The sequence below is a fragment of the Python bivittatus genome, unplaced genomic scaffold (genome assembly GCF_059951505.1).
Source record: "Python bivittatus isolate LINGU-HERP-01145 unplaced genomic scaffold, Pbiv_v1 ctg000020_np1212, whole genome shotgun sequence".
Lineage (NCBI taxonomy): Eukaryota > Metazoa > Chordata > Lepidosauria > Squamata > Pythonidae > Python > Python bivittatus.
Window position 1 is genome coordinate 117389099 of NW_028277030.1, and position 21399 is coordinate 117410497.

At 37.4% G+C, this 21399-nt stretch overlaps 1 protein-coding gene across 2 annotated transcripts in view; it reads left to right on the forward strand.

Annotated features, from left to right (window-relative positions):
• Positions 1 to 21399, forward strand: part of DYNC2LI1 (dynein cytoplasmic 2 light intermediate chain 1) — a 41043-nt gene that overhangs the window by 4600 nt on the left and 15044 nt on the right. For both annotated transcript variants that reach the window (XM_088147603.1, XM_088147593.1), the window contains exons 3-12: positions 2524 to 2558; positions 4309 to 4378; positions 6209 to 6297; positions 6924 to 7110; positions 9954 to 10022; positions 12777 to 12854; positions 15901 to 15977; positions 16418 to 16488; positions 16996 to 17093; positions 18975 to 19067. In XM_088147603.1, coding sequence (XP_088003729.1) covers positions 2524 to 2558; positions 4309 to 4378; positions 6209 to 6297; positions 6924 to 7110; positions 9954 to 10022; positions 12777 to 12854; positions 15901 to 15977; positions 16418 to 16488; positions 16996 to 17093; positions 18975 to 19067 — 867 coding nt within the window. The remainder of the gene's footprint in view (positions 1 to 2523; positions 2559 to 4308; positions 4379 to 6208; positions 6298 to 6923; positions 7111 to 9953; positions 10023 to 12776; positions 12855 to 15900; positions 15978 to 16417; positions 16489 to 16995; positions 17094 to 18974; positions 19068 to 21399) is intronic.

Sequence of the window (21399 nt, forward strand, 5' to 3'; positions counted from 1 at the left end):
CTTTCCACAGCTATTTGTAAAGCCTCATCAGACAGCCATTTTGCTTTCTTGCATTTCTTTTTCTTTGGGATGGTTTTAGTTGCTGCCTCCTGTACAATGTTACGGACCTCCGTCCATAGTTCTTCAGGCACTCTGTCTACCAAATCTAATCCTCTAAATCTATTCATCACCTTCACTGTGTACTCACAAGGAATATGATCTAAGTCATACCTGAGTGGTCTAGTGGTTTTCCCTACATTCTTCAATTTAAGCCTAAATTTTGCAGTAAGAAGCTCATGATCTGAGCCACAGTCAGCTCCTGGTCTTGTTTTTGCTGTCTGTATAGAGCTTCTCCATCTTTGGCTGCAAAGTATATAATCAATCTGGTTTCGGTATTGACCATCTGGTGATGTCCATGTGTAGAGTCGTCTCTTGTGTTGTTGGAAAAGAGTGTTTGCTATGACTAGCTTGTTCTCTTGACAGAACTCTATTAGCCTTTGCCCTGCTTCATTTTGTACTCCAAGGCCAAATTTGCCTGTTATTCCGATTACTCCTTGACTTCCTACTTTAGCATTCCAATCCCCTATGATGAAAAGGACATCTTTTTTTGGTGCTAGTTCTAGAAGGTGTTGTAGGTCTTCATAGAAGCGGTCAACTTCAGCTTCTTCAGCATCAGTGGTTGGGGCATAGACTTGGATGACTGTGATATTGAATGGTTTGCCTTGGATACGCACTGAGGTCATTCTGTCGTTTTTGAGGTTGTACCCCATTACTGCCTTTCCCACTCTCTTATTCACTATGAGTGCAACTCCATTTCTTCTAAGGGTTTCTTGCCCACAGTAGTAGATATAATGGTCACCCGAATTAAATTCACCCATTCCCGTCCATTTCAGTTCGCTGATTCCCAAGATGTCGACGTTCAATCTTGTCATCTCATGTTTGACCACATCCAGCTTGCCTTGGTTCATAGATCTTACATTCCAGGTACCTATACAATATTGTTCTTTACAGCATCGGACCTTCTTTTCGCTTCCAGATACATCCACAGCTGAACATCCTTTCGGCTTTGGCCCAGCCGCTTCACTCTTTCTGGAGCTACTTGGAAATGCCCTCCGCTCTTCCCCAGTAGCATATTGGACACCTTCCGACCTGAGGGGCTCATCTTCCGGCATCATATCTTTTAGCCTTTTAACATTGTCCATGGGGTTTTCTTGGCAAGGATACTGGAGTGGGTTGCCATTTCCTTCTCCAGTGGACCACATTTTGTCAGAACTCTCTGTCATGACCTGTCCGTCTTGGGTGGCCCTGCACGGTATAGCTCATGGCTTCACTGAGTTACGCAAGCCCCTTCGCCACGACAAGGCAGTGATCCATGAAGGGGACTGTACGGGTAGTCCTCATTTAGCAACTGCCTCATTTAGTGATCTTTCACAGTTACAACAGTGATGAAAAAGTAATTTTGTGACCAATCCTCACATTTACTACCTTTGCAGGTCTAAAAGCAAAGGAAAGCTAAAATAAAATTGTAAAATTGTGATGTTTCGCTTAGCAACCACTTTCGTTAACAACCAAGTTACCAGCCGCAATTGTAGTTGCTAAACGAGGACTACCTGTAGTAAATATATTTCCTACTTGTGTGCTCTAGTGACAAAGATTGTCTACTGCAGCTTTCTCCAATCTGATACCTGCAGATATTTTGGGATTGCAGTTCCCAGAATTCTCAGATTTTACATTGTGGGAGGTATATCTAAATAATTTTGGCAGATACCAGATTGGAGAAGGCTGGCCTAGTGAACAAACTAAATATAAACTTGAAGAGCTGACATATTCAGCTATATCTCTGTATGAAAATATATTAACCTATAAACCATTGATAGAATTTACAGTTCTGGACATACTTACTAACAAGTAAATATAACCAATCTCAATGGGCCTTACTTTTTAAGTAAGGATACCCAAAATGGGAGGAATCAGCATTATAAAAATAAACGTAACTCTACAACATAAGCAATCATGTATTTTCTTTTTTATAAAAATATAAGGACAACACATCCACATGCTGTAAGAATAATCTGTTTTATCCAACAGTTTAATCCTTACAGCATAAAGTCATAAATTATGTATTATAGGTTATGTATATTACATGCATTCTTTTTATTTCCACCTCATCAGTTTAAACCACTTCCTGTAGAAATATATTATTTGATTACCCTACTGTATACAATTACCAATGATTTCTCACATGAATATAATTGGTAGACGGATAGCTACTGTCATACCTGCATTTTAAGTGCCCTGTTGCTATTATTAATACTGTCATTTCCAGTACTTTGAATAATTAATAGTAATAATAGCAGCATAGCTACATTCTGATAAAAAGTTGAAGCTAACTTTCCAATAATCAGATGACATATAACTGGGTAAGTTTGTAATTTTCAGATATTTTCTTAGAAATTATTTGAAGAATACGTTACAGCATGTAGAATGATACAATATGTATGCATCAATGACATTACAATAGCATTCTTTGTTTTTAATTTCTAGGGTAAGACTAGTATTATATTGAGGTGCCTTGACAGGTATGTGTTTAAATTTTGAGAAGTATTTCATATTTTCAAAGTATTCAAAATTCTTAATATCATCAACAATATCTTTGTAGGAATACAACATAATAAATTATTTTCGAACAACTCAACTAGAAGGAACCATATAAAGAGCACTGTATAGTTAATATATCAGATATGTTTGTGCACAAGTATTATAGGACTTGTCACTTATATTTAACATGCACCTACCTTTTGACTAGAGTGATACTTCAGTATTATGATTTGTTTTGGGTCCCTTAGAACTGTATCAAAAACTTAGAATGAATTCCTCATTTCCCACTTTGGACTTTTCTGATTTCCAGCAAACTAGCTATATCAGCCTATTCTAATAACCTAACCAATAGTTTTTATGGCATTTTAAATACTAATACATTTATGATGACATCAATTTTTATGAACCAATATATCTTGTAAGAATCGTGAGAGATTTGACTATCTTTTGAAATATTGCTTCTTTCTTTTTCTTATTAAATTGATAGTGTTATCAAGTAGCACCATTAGTGCTTTAGTGGCCAGAGATATTGTATTGGCAATCTCTACTTCTGCTGTATATTCATTTTGCCAAATTTCTACTTTTTGTATCTCGAGATATAAAGGGTAAACACTCCTAAATATACACATTTAACTCTTTTATGATTGCTTAAGTTTCTATTCTGCTTTACAGGTAGTCCTCGACTTACGACTATTCATTTAGCAACCATTCAAAGTTACAATGGTGCTGAAAAAGGAGACTTACAACCAGTCATTGAAGTTGCGGCTGTCCCAGCACCCCTGCAGTCACTTGATCATGATCTGGGTGGTTGGCAACCCGTTTGCACTTACAATGGGTTCCCAAGCACCCCGCGATCACATGATTGCCATTTATAACCTTCCATGCTGGCTTTCCCAGAAACCCAAAGAGGAAACTGGCAGGGAAGATTGCAAGTCACTGGGGTAAGTCTCCCCCACCTGTGCATCCTCCCCCAGTCCCTCTGTGCTCATGCTCACCAGTCACTTGCACACCCTCCCCAACCCATGCCTCACCCCCATGCACCCTTCCCGACCCAGGTGGCACCTTTCACGCACCCTCCCTCACCTGTACAATGCCTCTTGTGCACCCTCCTCAACCCACATGGCACCTCTTACGTACTCCCGTGCACCCTCCCCAACCTGTGCAGCACCTCTCATGCACACTCCCCACCTTCTCCCACACCCCGGCCACCCCTTCACTCCCTCCCCCACTTGGCAGCAGCCACTTACATGCCTGCGGGCCTGGGACTTGCAACTTCCTGCCACTTCCCCACTGACTTTGGTTGTGGGGAGCCAGCAGGAAGTTGCTTCACCTAACGACCATGAGATTCAGTTAATGACAGCAACTGGGACTGCAGGGATTCCTGTTGTGCTTTATGACCGCATCGCTTAGCGATGGAAATTCAAGTCCCAATTGCATTCGTAAGTCAAGGACTTCCTGTACTAGATTTTTGTTCTTACAGCATAATTATTATAAGTAATTTATTGGAAATTGTAACAGTTTTTAGTTTAATTATTCCATAGAGATTTCACTCCAATATAGTCATTAGGAATGTTTTCTCTGGCCAGTTTTTCTTCTGTGGGATGTATGTGAAAATTTTTGTATGAACTACTTGTTTTTATAATATTTATAATGTTATAATAATATTATAATTTTTTCCTAGCCTGTCAATAACTTTGCATGTATGGTAGGCTGTGTGTCTTAATCTTTTAGGGATGAAATTCCAAAACCAACCCTAGCTTTGGAATATACTTTTGGAAGAAGAGCAAAGGGGCATAATACAGTAAGTATATTGGTAAACTGTTTTGTGAATGCCATTGTTTTAATCTTTAGGGTTTGAGAGTTAAAACATGATGTATAGTGAGCAGTGCATTACATCTCATATCACAGATGTCATGAGCACCACCCAGTAGAAGCCTTTGGCCATCATACAGTAGTATTGTAATGAGCTTTGAAAGACTTGTATTTTTCAAGTAAAATACTTTGCAGTGCTTGGAAACAGTGTTATGTATTTGCTGCAAAACAAAATTATTAGACTGAAGGCCTGTAAGAAGCAGAACAAAGCTACATAATATAGTACATCCATTTTAAATTTATCTGGGGTTTCTCTGAAGGAAAGCTTAACAAGATACTTATAAAGGGTAAATTAGTCAAATAATTATCAGTAGGTTTATATGTCTTACAGTTTTTATCATAGCGTCAACAGTGGGGAGGGGGTGTGTAAAAGTAGCAAGATGACAAATGGAGTATCATGGTGTGCCTCTGTCCCTTCTGTGTGTGGGTCAGTATTGCAGCATATTCAAAAAGGGTGAGGCTTGCATTGTGACTCTGTCTGCCATTTTGGCAATTCTGACATTTCCCCTCCCCACTCCATAGCCTTATTCATTCTCCTGTGCCTGTCATGAGTAAATGTAAATCCATTACTGTATGTATCTCTATCAGTCTTCATAAGTAAGTTTGCAGCAACAAGCCAATGAAAACTGAAGGGTATTGTCAGATATAACCATGTGAGTATCCCATGTCTGGAAAGAATTGCCTGAATGCAGATCTATAGTCAATAGTAGCCTAATTGTCTCTTTCTGCCGTATGAGTCTATGAATATACTATATTGATTGCAGTATATGTATGTCATCTGAACAAAAATATAGTTGCCCAAATAAAGTAAGTAAATCAATTCCCACTTTATACTATGGCTCCTGTATTCATCTGCAGTCATTACTTCTTCTTTTTTGTCTCATTTATTTGCTGCATTTTTGAGCCACATTTTCAATTGTTGTTCACACAATTTACTGCTTCTGTTTCTGTTTTGCTTTCTTTGATCTTTAGAGTCTGTAAAGTAGGTTTGTTATCTGACAAACACTGACTGCTTTGTGTAGGGGTTCTCTTCCTCCCTCATCAAAATCACAAAAGTATGTAGAGGGGCATTTTCAATCTCAATTTATCCCCAAAGAAAAAGAACTATGTTATATACCCTTGCCAGGGTCATCCTTGTCTTCTATTATAATTTGATAAAAGTACCCAGCCATCTCAGGAATCAGATGAAAGTCTGCTAATACCAGAAGAAAGTCTTCTCATAGGACCAGTAAACTAATACTTTGGCTCTCTGATTCTCGTATTAGCTATATATGAGCAAGGAATATATTTTTGACTTCACTTCCTCTACTTCCTAATGCTCCAGATGCCAGTGACTATCTGCTCCTCTGTTAAGTAGGTTCCAGATGGTTAGGCAGGTTAGGGTTAGATGAAAACACATTCTGCCTTTCTTGGCAATAAAGCAGTTTCTTTATGTTGACTCCAGCAGGAACGGGTCAGAGCAAAGCATGTTACAGAATTGTGGGTTTTCTGATGCTTGCCTATACTGTTACTTGCTTATTCAATATTTTGGAATCTATATCTGGCATTAATAGTTTTGGTAAATGTATGTTTAATTGCAGTATATTTGGATAGAACCAAAGAATGTATTAGGTTTTATATAAAAGTCGTACTGGTGTCTTATCATTTTTGACATCTGAGAAATCATGTAATTGAAACATATCTACTATATAAATTTTGAAAATGCTGCTAATGCATCAAAACATTACAATGTGAGGATTTTTTTCTATTACTTTTTCAGCCTAAAGATATTGCTCACTTTTGGGAATTAGGTGGTGGAACTTCATTGTTAGATTTAATCCCCATACCAATAATGGCAGTTAATATAAGGTAAGTAATGAATAACTTAGTTACCAAAAATAACCTCATTTTTCAGAAATTATTTCAATTTCAACTTTTTTAGTTTTAAGTGCTTAGTCATTTTTCTTGTAAATAATAATTTCCATTCAGTTCTATGAAGGTTGTGCTGTGAAGTTTTCTGCCAATGTTGGGGCTTTGAATTGAGTAGGAGAGTTGTGTAGTCAATCCTATTCTAGCATCATCAAAAAAAATTAATTTTTATTACAGTACAACTAACTCTGCTAGTTTTAGCTATTGTTTGTAGAAATAACTCAAAATGTAGTATGGTTTATAGTCTTAAATTGGAAAGAATCTATAATTTTGTTTTGTCCTATGCCATCTTATCTTCATCAGTATTGTACTACTACATCAGATACTCTCAGACTATTCACTAATTCACAGTAACCAGTTTTATCAATCCAACTAATAAAACAGCATACCAAAAGATTCTATAAAGTTTAAACCATTTTCAAGGGGAAATTGTATTGCTTTAATGTTTAATATAATCTTCTGAGACTTTGGGAAGGGGTGTTTTGACTCTAACATGAGTCAAAAGTTCTCATTATAGGTGAAATATTAAGGTGATACCTTTAAAAAAATTAGGTTTCTTTTTATAGGACATTTGCTATTATTCTTGTCTTGGATCTTTCAAAACCAAATGAACTCTGGCCAACCATGGAGAGTCTTCTACAAGTCACTAGAAACCATGTAGACAGAATTATATCAAAACTGGGACAAAACAGTTCCAAAATAGCTACTGAAATTAAGCGGAAGATGTGGAACAATGTGCCAAAGGATCATCCAGTAAGAACTAGTATTTTATTCATATGTCACAATCTCATACAAAGTTAATCGTTTTGAGAATCATAAACAATTCCTTTATATTTTCATGCATGAGTGAAAATCTATTAGATATAAAAGAAGTTGTTCAATGGAAAATTATAGCAATTTAATGAAAATTTAGTAGGAGCAGAAAGAAGGAGAAAAGGTTTCTTATGAGTTAGACATCTAATGCTATTGTTATGGCATGTTACAATAATCAAGAGATACGGTTTTACAGAAGCACTTTGATATTGGTTTTATAATCTCCTTTTGAAATGACGGTGATAACTTCTATACATTTTTGTTACCTGGCAAGGCAACTCAAGGAAGCTATAGTTTTAAGGAAAAAATGTAGTTCCAACAACCTTCAGTACAACTCTATACTTTGCACTTATTCAAATGTCTGTCACAAAGTCAGTATCTTTTGATAACATGACAACTAATTAAATAAGAAATTTTTAGGGATGTTAATATCAGCCCTTGACACTCAATTGGTAATATGCTCTCTTGAAGAAAGTAAAATAGATTGCCAGAGCTGTCACTGAAAATATACCTGGCATCATGCTTTTGTCTTATATAAAAGTTTTGCACGTGCTATATGCTGGGTGAGGTCATCCCTCAGTGAGGGATTAAGTATCCTAGCTGTGCTGATGATACTCAGTTATACATCTCTGCCCCAGGCCATCCAAGTCAAAGTGCTTTCTCAGTGCCTAGAGAATGGGTGGGTGTGAATGGGGAAGAACCAACTTTGGCTCAACCCTGACAAGACTGAGTGGCTGTGGGTTTTAGGGTCCTCCATTATTAACTCTGGATGGGAAAACACTCCCCCAGGCAAAGTTGTGCACAATCTGGGGATTCTCCTGGATCCCCAGCTCTGGCTCAAGGAGCAGTTGGCAGCCATGGCCAGGAGACCATTTGCCCAGTTACATTTGTCTACCAGTTACACCCATTCCTAGATTAGGAGGCTCTGCTCATGGTCACTCGTGCCTTAATTACCTCCTAATTGAACTGTTGCAACATACTGCAACATGGGGCTGCCCTTGAAGAACATTCAGAAGCTTTAGTTGGACCAAAATGTAGTGGCATGTGCAGTATTGGCAGCACCTTAATACAGGTCGTCAGGGCAGGGTGCAGGGGAGCCAGAAGGGCAGAGATGGGGGGAGATAGGTGGGTGGGGGAGTTGGGAGGGACCAAGCCTGGAATGACTTGGATTGGGATGGTCCTCAGCTAACGACTGATGGAATTTGCTTAACAACTGCAACAGGGAGTGCCAGGATTGCTGTCACTAAGTGATGTGGTCACATGACATCTCGCAATTACAACTGCATTGCTTAGCAACGGAAATTCCAGTCCCAATTGTTGTAAGTCGAGGATTACCTGTACGTTTACAGAACATCGCTGCCACTTGAGCTGTACTGGCTTCCAGTGGGCTTTAGGGTACAATGCAGGGTGCTGGTGTTCAGCTTTAAAGCTCTACATTACATGGGGCCAGGTTACTTATGGGACTGCCTATTCCTAATAGTTTCTTCCCATCCCACTGGATCTGGCAGAATGTCTTGGTGAGCTCAGACTCTCTGTGTGCTTGTGTGTGTTTGGCCTGCGACAGGACACAGAGTGGGCCTGCTCTGAGTCCTATTGCTTAAGCAGTGTCAGCTGGCAGGCTCCACAAAGCATGTCTTCTCTGGCATGGCACCTATCTTGTGGAACAACCTCTCCCCTGAGATACAGACAGCATAACCCTGGTTCTTTCTCCAGACACTGGGCATAGGTTGTTAATGGAGCTCTGGTGTTGATGTGGTTTGGTTTATGAGCTGATAATGCGTTGTTTAGGGTCCTTGACCCAGGGTGTGATTTGTGTTTTGTGGGGTTTTTTTGTTTTTTTTTGGTGGATCTCTATCGGTTTGTTTTTATTTCTGTTCACTGCACAGACTTCTTTGTATAGATGGACAGCTATATAAATTTGATAAATAAATAAATGGATATAGAGTAATTATTTATTAATCAATATTAATATGAACAAACAATTAAAATGAAGAAAACAATATGACTAAATTTGGTTTTTCTCTATTGACCACTTTACTGAAAACTGTCAACATTTGTCATACAGACTAATGGGATCAGAGCTGGCAGTGACTGATGAGGAAATTAATCATGGTGTAATAGTAAACAGTTCAATGAAGGTGTCAACACAGCATGCATCTGCTGTATAAAAGGCCAACACAAAATGGTACTGAAAATAGAGATGCCAGTATCAAAATGGGCTTATATAAATCAGTGGTGCAGCCCCATTTGAAATACTGTGCAGTTCTGGTCACTGCACATCAAAAAGTATATAGTGAAACTAGGGGAGATTCAGAGGAGGGAAACTAAGATGATCAAGGGATAGAGCAGCTTCTCTGTTGGGGAAGTTTGTGACATTTAGTGCTTTTAGGGCTGAAAGGAGGCAAATGAGAGGGAACATGATTGAGGTGTACAACATATGCATGTTGTGAATAGACAAGGAGAAGCTATTTTCTTATTCCCAAAATACTAGAACCAGAGATCACCCAATAAAATTTAATTTTGGAAGAATCAGGACAGACTGGTGGAGATGTGGCATCCTCATGGTTTGAACTGAGTTTAATAAATTCTTCTTTCTTAGGAGTTAGTGGCATCCCCATTTGACCATTACAGATTAATTGCTATGTAATCTTAAATTCTATTTATTCAAAGCTCAGATTGAGAAATGACACTTGTCTATATAATATGGAGCTTTAACCTTTTTAGGACATTGTCATGATAACTGAATACGTTTGTAATTGATAAATACTGTTGTTTCTTATTAGGATCGTGAGCTGATTGACCCATTTCCAATTCCACTAGTTATAATTGGAAGCAAATATGATCTGTTTCATGTAAGTAATATACATTTAAGCTTTTTTGCTATGTATATTTTGGTGAACTTGGATTTTTATTTTTTAAAATAACTTCATTATATATATTTATTTGTACTAAGTGTTATTTTTCCTTTAGCTTATTGATGCCAAGGAATGTAATATGTACAGTTACCATTGGGAATGAGTAAGTTAAATATGTAACAATGAAGTTTCCATTTTAAAGTGACTGAATCATTAGCATATTCTTCTTTCTCTAGCAAATCTACACACTGTCATCACTTAACCATTGATTTGGAGTACTAATCTGTTCCTCTGATCAGAATTGAATGATAGTTTCACGTTCTTAAGTCCTGACATTGATTTATAAAGCAAATTATTGAAACCATGGGGTTTTTTGAAGGAGCACCTTCATCAAATTCAGCTGAAGAAGTCCTGGAAGATTAGATACATTAGTAGCAAAGATAGGACTTGTTAAATTGTGGAATTCCCTCCTAGAGAAATCTATTAAGTCTCAATATGCTTTCTAATTTGTGTTTTTTAAACTTTTAATATTATAAAATTTCAGGGTTGTAGTTATACAGTTTACCATCAACACATGTTCCTTTCGTTGTCTCATTTTAATGCATTTAAAAAATAAAAATGAACACATTGTTATATTTCAGGGTTGTAGTTATACAGTTTACCATCAACACATGTTCCTTTCGTTGTCTCATTTTAATGCATTTAAAAAATAAAAATGAACACATTGTTATTATGACAAAAGTTCCTTTTGCATTCTTAAATCTTACAGTTTCTAAGCTTTATTAAGTAGGATTCAGTATATTTTAGAAAACTTTCACTCTTGGTAGTAACATAAGACCTTCTTGCCAATTCATGTCTACTGATGCCTAATTCCTAGCATTGCAGACCTAGGTTTCTTTGATAGAAGTCATATTCCTTCAAGATGGTTCGGCCATATTCCAAAAAAAGAGAATGAACAGACCCTTATGGGGCATGGTAGAAAAAGTTTGTCTTTGAGAAGTAGATAGAGGTAGTTGAAGCTGATCAGAATTACAGCTTTGGCAAGAAATAGTGGGTGTAATTATGATCAGATGCCCATTAGTGAAGTATCCACAACTTACACATTTAAATGATATTTCCGAAGTATGCTGGAAAAAAAAAGAATAATTTTTTAAATAAGCCCAGTTAAGGCATAACCTTCTTGAAGCCATGCTACCCCTCTTGCCTTCTCACCTCTCTTCTGTTCTTATACAGGTAATCCTCAAGTTATGACCATTCATTCAGCTACCATTCGATGTTACAGTGGTGCTGAACAAATGGTACTTACACCTGGTCCCCAAAGTTATGGCCGTTGCAGCACCCCTACGATCACATCATCAAAATTCAGGTGCTTGGCAGCCCACCTGCACTTACAACTGTAGGGGTACTTCAACTCTCCCCACCCACCTGTCTCCCCCCCATCTCTGCCCTTTTGGTTGCCCTGCACAGTGGCACTCCTTGGTGGCAGCACAGAGGCTGAAGCAGTGCTACCTCAAGCCCTGTGCCCTGGCCAGCTGCCACAGCTCAAAGCCCAGCTACCCCCACCACCCTGTATTCCACAGGCCCAGCCGCATCCAGCTGATCTTTGCCATCTTCCTCCCTCTGCTGACAGTGTGCACCCAGCCTGGCGTTCTTCCCAAGACTGCTCATGCCATTCTTCAAATAACACACATCCCATGCCCTCCTTCCCCAGCCTCCCTGCGCTCACGCCACACCACAGCACCCCTCCCTCAACTGACGCATGGCCTGCGCTGGGTCTCCCACCTCCCTGTGGCACCCTCACACTCCTTGTGTGGGACTCCTGCCACTTCCCACTTAACGACCAATGCATCCTGGGTTATGATGACAACTGGGACTTCCTGGACTGCCGTCACTAAGCAATGCAGTCACATGACATCACACTTTACAACTGCATCACTTAGCGACAGCAATCTTGGTCCCAATTGCCATTGTAACTTGAGGACTACTTGTACTGTAATAGAAGAGTTCTTGGTTTATTAAATCACAGTTTTCTGTTTTCTAAGCTGGATAATTCCGATTTAATTTTAATATATCAAACAGTTGTTTGGGTTTGAAGTATTGGTTTGTAGTCTATAATTAAACCACAATTTCCTGATTTATACATAGATACAATATTTATTCTTGGCCCAATAAAGCAAGGCTTATTGGGCTAGAATAATTATATCTGAATCAGTCTTAGTTTATATAGTTCATGCTTGGAAACAGATAAACTCCTCTGGCACTATTATTTAGTTATAGTAGTTTTAACAGTTGGCCAATATTGCAAAATTTCATCATATATACATTGGCATATTCATTTAATTTATTTCTAGCAATAATAATAGATTTAAACATGTCCATGTACATTTAAGGTCAGTAAAAATAAAAGGTAAGATGAAAACCAGTTTCATTTTATTGTACCAAAAATTAATAAAAATAATCCATCTCTATAATTCTGCTTTCACACATTTTGATAAATTAATGGCAATAACAGAGCTAGGTTATCACCTTTCAGAGAAACAGTAATATGGTTTTACTAATACTGAGGTGAAAGTAATGTTTGAGATAATATGAATTGTTACATATGTCTTAGTTAAGAATATTTATTTATTTATTTTTATTTTATTTGTTTATCATATTTATATAGTCACCCATCTCACATAAAAGTTACTGTTATGTAATGTAACACTGTTATACATTATAAAACACCTGGGATATTATTCATTTTTTTAGGACTTTGATTCTGAGATGAAAAAAATAATATACAAGACACTTCGATTTGTTGCTCATTATTATGGTGCATCTTTAGCGGTATGTCTGTTATATTTCAAAAGTACATTCCAGCTGATATTTAATCCTTTTAGGTTCTGTTGGCTTCACTAAAAATATAAACTTAATGTGTGGCAAGAATGAAAAAACCAAATTCCATCTTATAAAAATATATATTTTAAAAAAAGTCCTGTAAAAATATATGTTTGAAAATCTCAGATACAAATACATTTAGAATCTATATACTACTAAAACTCTCATGTCTGTAGCCTTCAGTTGGGTGAAACAGTGCATCATGGGGCAACAGTTTTTGAACCAAGGTACCTCAAATGGGCTAACTTACAGAATGCATCCAAAATCCAGGAACCATTACTCTGGTGGGATTGAAATTTGGGAAATTTGTGGCCACTACAGCACTGCTGTGCTGCTGCAGTCAGTCCAGGTCACATGATTGTCATAGGCATATTCCCAACCTCTTTCCCGCCTCCCTCTGTCCCCTGCACTCAGTCAGCTGGTGGCCAGGCCCGATGGGCAAGTGGCAATTGGCTGCTTTGGAACCAAGGCCAACATTTTAAAACTCTTAATGGTGGTGGGCATTGAGGGAAGGATGAGGGAATGACTCAGATGCCTGCTGGCAAGATAGGGCTGGCGGGGGGGGGGGGGGTGCAGGCAGTCAACAGGTGAGTCCTCTTCCTCCCTCAAGGAAGAGGGCCCTTGGGGATACGCCAGAATGAGGAGCAGGAGTGCAGTTTTCCTCATGGTCCACAGCTCCCTTTGTTCCACCTCCCCCCAGCAAAGTGGCAGGCAGTTCCATTGAGTCAGTTGAGGAGGAGGAGGCTGCACCAGGGCTCTCCTGAGATAGTGAGGGGAGGGCAAACAGCTCACACTTATATTACACATGGGGGGGGGGGGAAGGAAGGAAGGAAGGAAGGAAGGAAGGAAGGAAGGAAGGAAGGAAGGAAGGAAGGAAGGAAGGAAGGAAGGAAGGAAGGAAGGAAGGAAGGAGAAAAAGGGAGGGAGGGAAGGAGATTTCTGATGCTCCCTGCCAGCTTCCCACAAGAAAAGTCAAGGGGGAAGCCGGCAGCAAGTCATAAGTCGCTCACACTCCCACTGCTTTTTTCCCTTGGTCATTATGTTTCTCTGTTTAGATAAGGAAGTATCTCTGAAATGATGACCAGCGGGTCATGAATTGTCTAGTACTATGTATTATTGTGCCTGCCCTGTTTGAAAAAATTATAGCACAAGGGAATGTAAATGAAATGTTCAATTAATTTCCTTACAAGGCCAGATGGAAGAAATTGGTACATTTTATTTACAAACAAAAGTACAACCAAAGGAAACATAATAACAAGTTTGTAACACTATGGATAGTATAGATCTAAATCTAGAGTATAGAAATGTTACGGTTATCTTAAATACTCTTCAATAAAGAAAATTCTTCTGTATTAAAAAAAAAATCACTATTTTTATGTTGCAATGAATCAGTTTTTTGTGTGTGAAGGCTTGATAGCTTCTGAATTAAATCACTATATTGTAGTTAGTAGATTATTGGATCTAACTGATATTTAGTTGACCAACTAATCTCAGTGAACACTATTGTAACCTGAATTGTTAGCTGTACTGCATGCAGACACCCTCTCTAAAATCCTGCTGATACCAAGAAGGTACAGGGTTTTTACTTTTATCTTTTCCTGCCGCAAAAAAAATATGTCCATTGTTTTCAGTACAAGACAGTTGATCTATTGGCATAGATACTTATTTCTTTTACTACAAGCTTCAGAACCAGAGTGTTCTCCCAGCACATCCTCAGTAGGACTTCCTTCTCTCTGATATCACCTATGAGAATATTTCAGAGGTCCCTTCAAGGCCAGGCCTTTAAAAGTTATTATTGAAACAGACACATATCAATAATACAGAAATATAAAACTACAAGGGTAGAAAGGGAAAAAAACAAAAATTAACAACAAATGTATGCATTTGGCAATACTAATACCATTATATATTTATATGTATGTAAGTGATTATATAATACTAAGAAGAAATACCGAATTATAAATATATTCATTTTAAATGGTTACAGTATACCCCGGTTTTCTACTAAAAAGGATTCTAAGTGGGAGTCCTCCATACTCAGCTGTCTACTCAAAATGGTTTTTATGTAAATGAAGGTATTAGAAAATATTTTAGGTATATCAGAAAATATAGCTAAAAATGGAGAATAGATTTCATTAAAACAAGCTGCAGTTGTTCTTTAAAATACTTTACCATTGTGTTTTTTTAGCCATTGCAATTTTCCTGTACTTTTAAATAACAGTAACCCCGCCCCCAAAAACATACTGTAGTTTTCTAGTTATTTGCAGTAATAAATCTGGCAACTAACAGGAAAAGGGGAATTTTCTTGTGTTGCACCTGTTTATAAATCTTAGGAAGTATGAACAATGAACCTACAATGTGATTAATTACCAAAGTTTATTAAAGAATATTCTCATTCTTCTTGAATTATTTAATCAAGATGAATAACTAAATAGGCATGGCTACTGTACATGGTAATATATCCCAGTTTCATTAAAAGTACTCCAATGAATATAGAAGGATGTTGATTGCTATAACATTACTTCAGAGGAATGCAGTATCATAAATGATGGCAAATTTATGCTATAAAGAATTGCAAGCTCACTTACAGAGCTGACATCCCAAATCCTCTTCCCATACTTTTTCTGTGACTTTCAAGGGAACCTGCCACATGTGCTATATTATCTTAAAATATTAATATAAGGATAATAATACTTTTAAAAGATTAATAATTAGATAATATTAATCTTTTAATATTAAAAGGATAATATTGGATAATATTTAACCCTTTTAAAGGAAGTAGACATGCACCAGTCTTTAAAATTATTAATGGTTAGAATTAACGAGATCTTAAAAACTTAGAAATATTGTCTCTACATCAAAGCTGATGTAGTATGGGCCACAGGAATCAGTGTATGTTCATAATATTATTGGCAAGTTTGGAATGGGCTGGGAATGGCATTTTACTATGTTTCCTCTGAAGAGTATAACCCAAATTGTTATGTTCTTCTCTCAGTTTACTAGCAAATCTGAAGCTCTGTGGTTGAAAACACGTGCGCTTATTAACCACTTGGCCTTTGGCTTTGACAGAAGGTAAGTTACATGATTTTATATAAATGGCAATCCTATCCAAAGTGTTCAGCAACTGAATACAAACAGATTTTTTAAGGCAACTCTTCCATATGATCTGGGATTCTTGTTCTCAAATCTTGGCCACCCACATTAAGGGTTATGAAGCAAGCAAAATTACACACGTTGAAAAAAATTTTAAATAAGGTTTTTCTCTAGAGAATATTTTCTTGCTCTGAATGAGCAAAACTTTCGTAACATGTGGGCTTTTGTAGCAGTCCCAGGAAAAACCATAGTTTCTTTAAAGAGTTGCAGACAGGTGTTACATTTATGCCCTCATACACTCCAAAGTACCTTTTGGAACTGAATATGAAGAATTGCATAGTCCTGCTCATTTATCTACGTTGCAAATTAGACTTTTGGACAGTGTTAATAACTAATTTGTTCTTTTCATATTTTTAAAGCAAATCCATGTCAGTGGACTCAAGTAAACCACTCTTTATCCCAGCAGGAATGGACTCTCTTAGTCAAATAGGTTGGTGATCTTTTTTCAGTCTGGTATAGTTATTATTGTCCATACAGAGTTGAGAATTTAGAGAATACAAGGATGAAACAGACAAAAATAAAAGTGGTTCTGAAACATCTACAGAATGCATTTATGTATGATATTATTGAAGTAGTTTGCAAAAATTTTAAAAGATTCAAAAGTTTTCTTTGATACTATCCTATTTATGAAAATTACAGTGTAATCCTATGCATATCTGGTCCGCAGTAAGTTTTACTGAGTTCAGTAAGAATTACACCCAGACATACAGTATGTGTACAGATTTTAGCTGTAGTATAGTAGTTTCAATGTTCTGAGTTGCCTCTTGGCCATCTGGTTGCTCACCAAATGATTTTAAGCCAGTCACTCTCTCTCAGCCTAGCCTACCTCACAGGGGTGTTCTGGAGAAAATGGGAAGAGGGAACAGATGACAGATGGCTGATTTTTCTTTTAAATCATTGAGTAAATATTATTACAAATAATTTTAATAACCATTAGGTCCCCCTCCTGCTGCTGATAGTGACATTGGAAAGTTGCATGCACAAACACCTTTGGATTTATGGAAGAAGGTTTTTGGAAAGGCATTTCCCCCAAAGGTAGGCATATGTCTAATTTATATCTAAATTGCCTCTAATTAACACCAATTATTAGTTTTGTTCACCACAGTTTGTGCCAATAAAATATGACTGAGCATACCAAGGTCCATAACTACCCCACTGCTATATTCTGGATCAGCTACAGCTTCCAAGTGGCCATCAAGGATAGCCCCATATAGAGCACATTGTAGTAATTACGAGCTGACCACAAGCAGGGCCTTCCAATCCAGAAGCAGGCACAATTGGTGCACAAGATGGAGCTGTGAAAAGGCCTTCCAAGCCACAGCTACCATCTGGACTTTGAAGTAAAAGTCCTGAGTCTAGGACAACTTACAGTTGCACCCCAGGTTCGTTTGGGGCATTGTGACCCCATCCAGAACCAAAGACTTGGATGGGTCTCATGACTTGGGATGGGTCAGAACTAAAGTCTTGGGATCCAGGTGGTCCCAAAATCCACAGCCACTTGGTCTTATGAGGGTTGAGTCTGAGTCAGCTCTCCCCCATCCAAGTCCCTATAGCCTCTAGACCAGGAGTCAGCAACCTACTGCACAGGGTCCAGAGCCCATGCCACACTATTTCTGGAGGATTTGTGGCTCTGCCTACATCAAGGTGGCTGATGAACCCATTGCCAAAATGGGCTATATGTTGCTGATCCCTGCTCTAGGTAGTAACAACACAATCTTCTTGTCTAAAATGTCTATGAAGCCATTTTATCTAATTCAGTGTTACTAAATAATAGTTCTAAAGTCTGTTGACATACTCTGCAGCATCTTGATTAATATGATAGAGTGAGTGAACTGAAACAGTCAGTGGCTTGCTGTGAACAATTTGTATCATACCTTCTCAACTTGGACTCCAGTGTTGCACAGGTCATAGGAATGTAATTTCAGCAAGAGCTTCTTGCATCTTTTTTTTTTTGGTGGCGGGGGGGCTTGAGGATCTCAAGGCTGGGAACAGTGTATGCAGAGGGAAGAAGGCAACTATTTGCTCACCCATCCACCCTCCTGGTTGATTAATTGGCCCTCTTGGGACCATGCCTATGCTTAGATGAGGTGATCAGTTGCTTCTTGTGAGTAGGTTGTCTTCCCCTTGTCTAAAGGAGGCAGCTATAGAAGAAACTTTTCATTGAACTGGAAGATATGTGCAGTTATAGGGCAGTCTCAAATATTTTGTTTCTGGAAAAGGTTATTGAGATGATGAACCCTCATTGCTCCAGATATGTTTGAATGATTCTGATTATCTGCATTCAATGCAGTTGGCTTTCAGCCAGGATAGAGTAGTAGGATTAGTCTCCGTGATGGAAACAGGTCCCAAGGGCCAAATTTGGTTCAGCTTACCTGTCCATCCAACCTACATCTTCAGAACCCTGCCCATGTTTTAAAAAAGTTTTAAAAACTTCCCATTGGTTTCAGGGGAGCATTTTTTCAGATCTAATTTCTGCATACTAGGAAAGGAAGTAGATTGAGTGAGACTGTGTGAAAGGCTGTCAGTATATCTTGTGTGTCTGGAAGAATGAGTATGAAGTGATGTACAGTATGTGCATGTATTATGAATGTTAGTACTTATAAATTCATATGTATGAATTATGCATTAATTTGTGTATGATCAGTAGTAGTTTTATTTATTATGTACTTATAATTAAGATAGTACAGACTCAGAATAAAATAATAATTGAAACAATAATACAATTAATCATTACATCATAATATAAAATAAAGAGCCTTTCAACTAAAAGGTCCACAACAAATAATTAGCAAAGGAAAATGGGATACTTGGAATGAAAATGTATCTCTACTTCTTCTACAGGGATATTTCAGGGCAGGCCTAAGTTAAGCAAATAAATGGAATTGTTTTTTATTCTTTTTACTTTATATTTTTCAGAATGTAGGCATTTTCAAAGAAGCTAGGGACCCAGCTCAGGATCCACAATATGCTGAATATGAAGTTGATGCCATGCGAAGTCAAAAAAATGAGGTATGTTGTGCTACTATTGTGGCAATAGTTTCTATAATAAAACCTGGATAACTTATCTGGTGTTTCTTAGCTGCTATAAATATGCCCAAAATCAGTATTATTGAACTTTCCTGGTCAGAAATTCCCTTTTACCCACAAGGGGGATATTTGCTCCAAATCCCTGTACAAATAACAATTTCCTAAGTTAATATATAACAATTTGAGTTACTATAGAAAGAAAGCAGATGAGAATTTCTGGGTGAGGAATGGAAAGCTAGCACGTCTCCAAACAAGCGGAGTCGAGTTCACAGCCACAACCGAAGGGCAGGCAAGTAGACCACTCCCATGGAACCTCTCTGGATAAGGATAGGATGAAAGATTGCTTACTTGTACTCCAGATGGCTGCTCCTCACAAGGAGACCACAGGACAGCAGTTTCCCATGAGTTTCATTGCCAGGAGACAAAGGGAAGCCATTACGCTCAGCTGCGGTGGAGTCTTTTTAAGGACACTGGGTTTGCTAACCTCACTTTCTAATCACTTTCTAAAATTACCTATTTAACTATCTCAAGGCTAACAGAGATCTTAAAAATGACAAGTTTGCAAAGCCACCTGGTAAGTTTTCCTTCGTTCCAGAATAAAATAAAAAATAATTATACGTTTAGAAATTTAAAGAGTTTGAAATAAATGGCAAAAAGCTGAATAAGACTTTAATTCAAGAAAGTAATAAACTAATTAAGAGACCAGAAGAATTTGGACTTTTGCTATAAGATTTTGGAAATAATTATATAAATAAATAATGCCTTCATGGGAACTAAATTGTTTAGTCTACCTTAAGCCATAATAGAAATTCAAGACTTTATGATTTCAGAAATTGGACACTAGAGGGGACTAAAGATTCCAGGCATAAAAGGAAAAAGAGAGAGAGAGAGACAGGCTTGCCTTTTGTCTTTGGCCAGCATTGGGACAAAATGACAGAAATTGGTATGACATTTGAAATACTCCAGGAGATATTTGAAGAATGGGGACAGAAACTAGCAGCTACAATGTCAGCAATTATGTTTGCTTCTATGGATAGATTATTTCTAAAAGATATTAAAGAAGAAATGGCAGATGTGAAAGAGAATACCTTGGAAGATCTATAGGATAAAGAGCTGAAACACGCCTTATCTGATGCAGAAATATTAGAATATAAAGAAGTTGTTGAAATACTGGAAAATAAAAAAAAATGTGGATTATTAAGACAGAGATAACAGTTAAAGTGGAAATACAAACGATAAGCGAAGAGAATGACCTGGATAATGACTCCTTACTTGATTTATAAAAGAGGTTTGCTAAAGCCTTGAAGAAGCCTTTGAGATGGGAAAAACAAAAACTGAAGAGAGACCGAATGAATTGAAGATCAAGATTGTTAGAAGCAAAAGGAAGGAGTACAAAGTTGGTTTGTTTGACTAAGGCTAAAATAAGACAAGATATAAAACTCTGAGAATCCTTTATGGACTTTTTGCTGACACCGGGACTGAAATGTATGGATTTATAGATTTGTGTATATATAAGGGATGGGTTATGGGAAGAAGAGATACTTGCATGTAGCTTTATAGGGGGTGAAGAATCAATAAATTTGTTTGTACTTGCGATGAAGATCAGAAGTCACTTGTTTAAATATTTCTTTTCTTTTTCTTATTTTTTCCTCTCCCCCCCTTTTTTTTTTGTTGCTTCTCTTGCACTTTCTATTCTATCTTTCCTTGTCTTTCTTTTTCTTTTTGAGTTTAGTTTATATTGTCTTTTATTATTGTTGTTTTTAAAAAAAATCTTCAATAACAATAAAAATTATTTTAAAAAACTATAGAAAGCAGTTGAGAATTGGTCTAAGCCTGTGATAAAAATCACATAGCAAAATGCTTTGACTTTTTATAGAAATTGTGGAGCATACTTGATTATGCTGCATTCCATGACTCATTGTACAATCAAGTAAAAGACCACCAAAGAATATCAGTGGTGGTATCAAAACCATTCACTAGATATTTTTTCTCTAATTCATTAGTTATTCTTATATACTTGTATACTTTGTCATCCACCATACCAAATTCAGCCCAGAGCCATGTATGAGAGCTACCCAAATACTCTTTTTGCCACACGCTGTAGATAGTAAATATGGTGAGGGGAGATGGATATCAAGAACCTGTGAAACCACACTACTTGGTAAATGGTTTGTAGTCCAATGGAGTACAAGTTGTGCATACTTGCTTCATAGTATTACTTACAATGCTATTATTTCAGTGGAAATGGTGACAAAAAAATGGTTACTTTTTCTCAAACTAAAACTACCTGGCTTTGACAGAGCTCTTATCACAA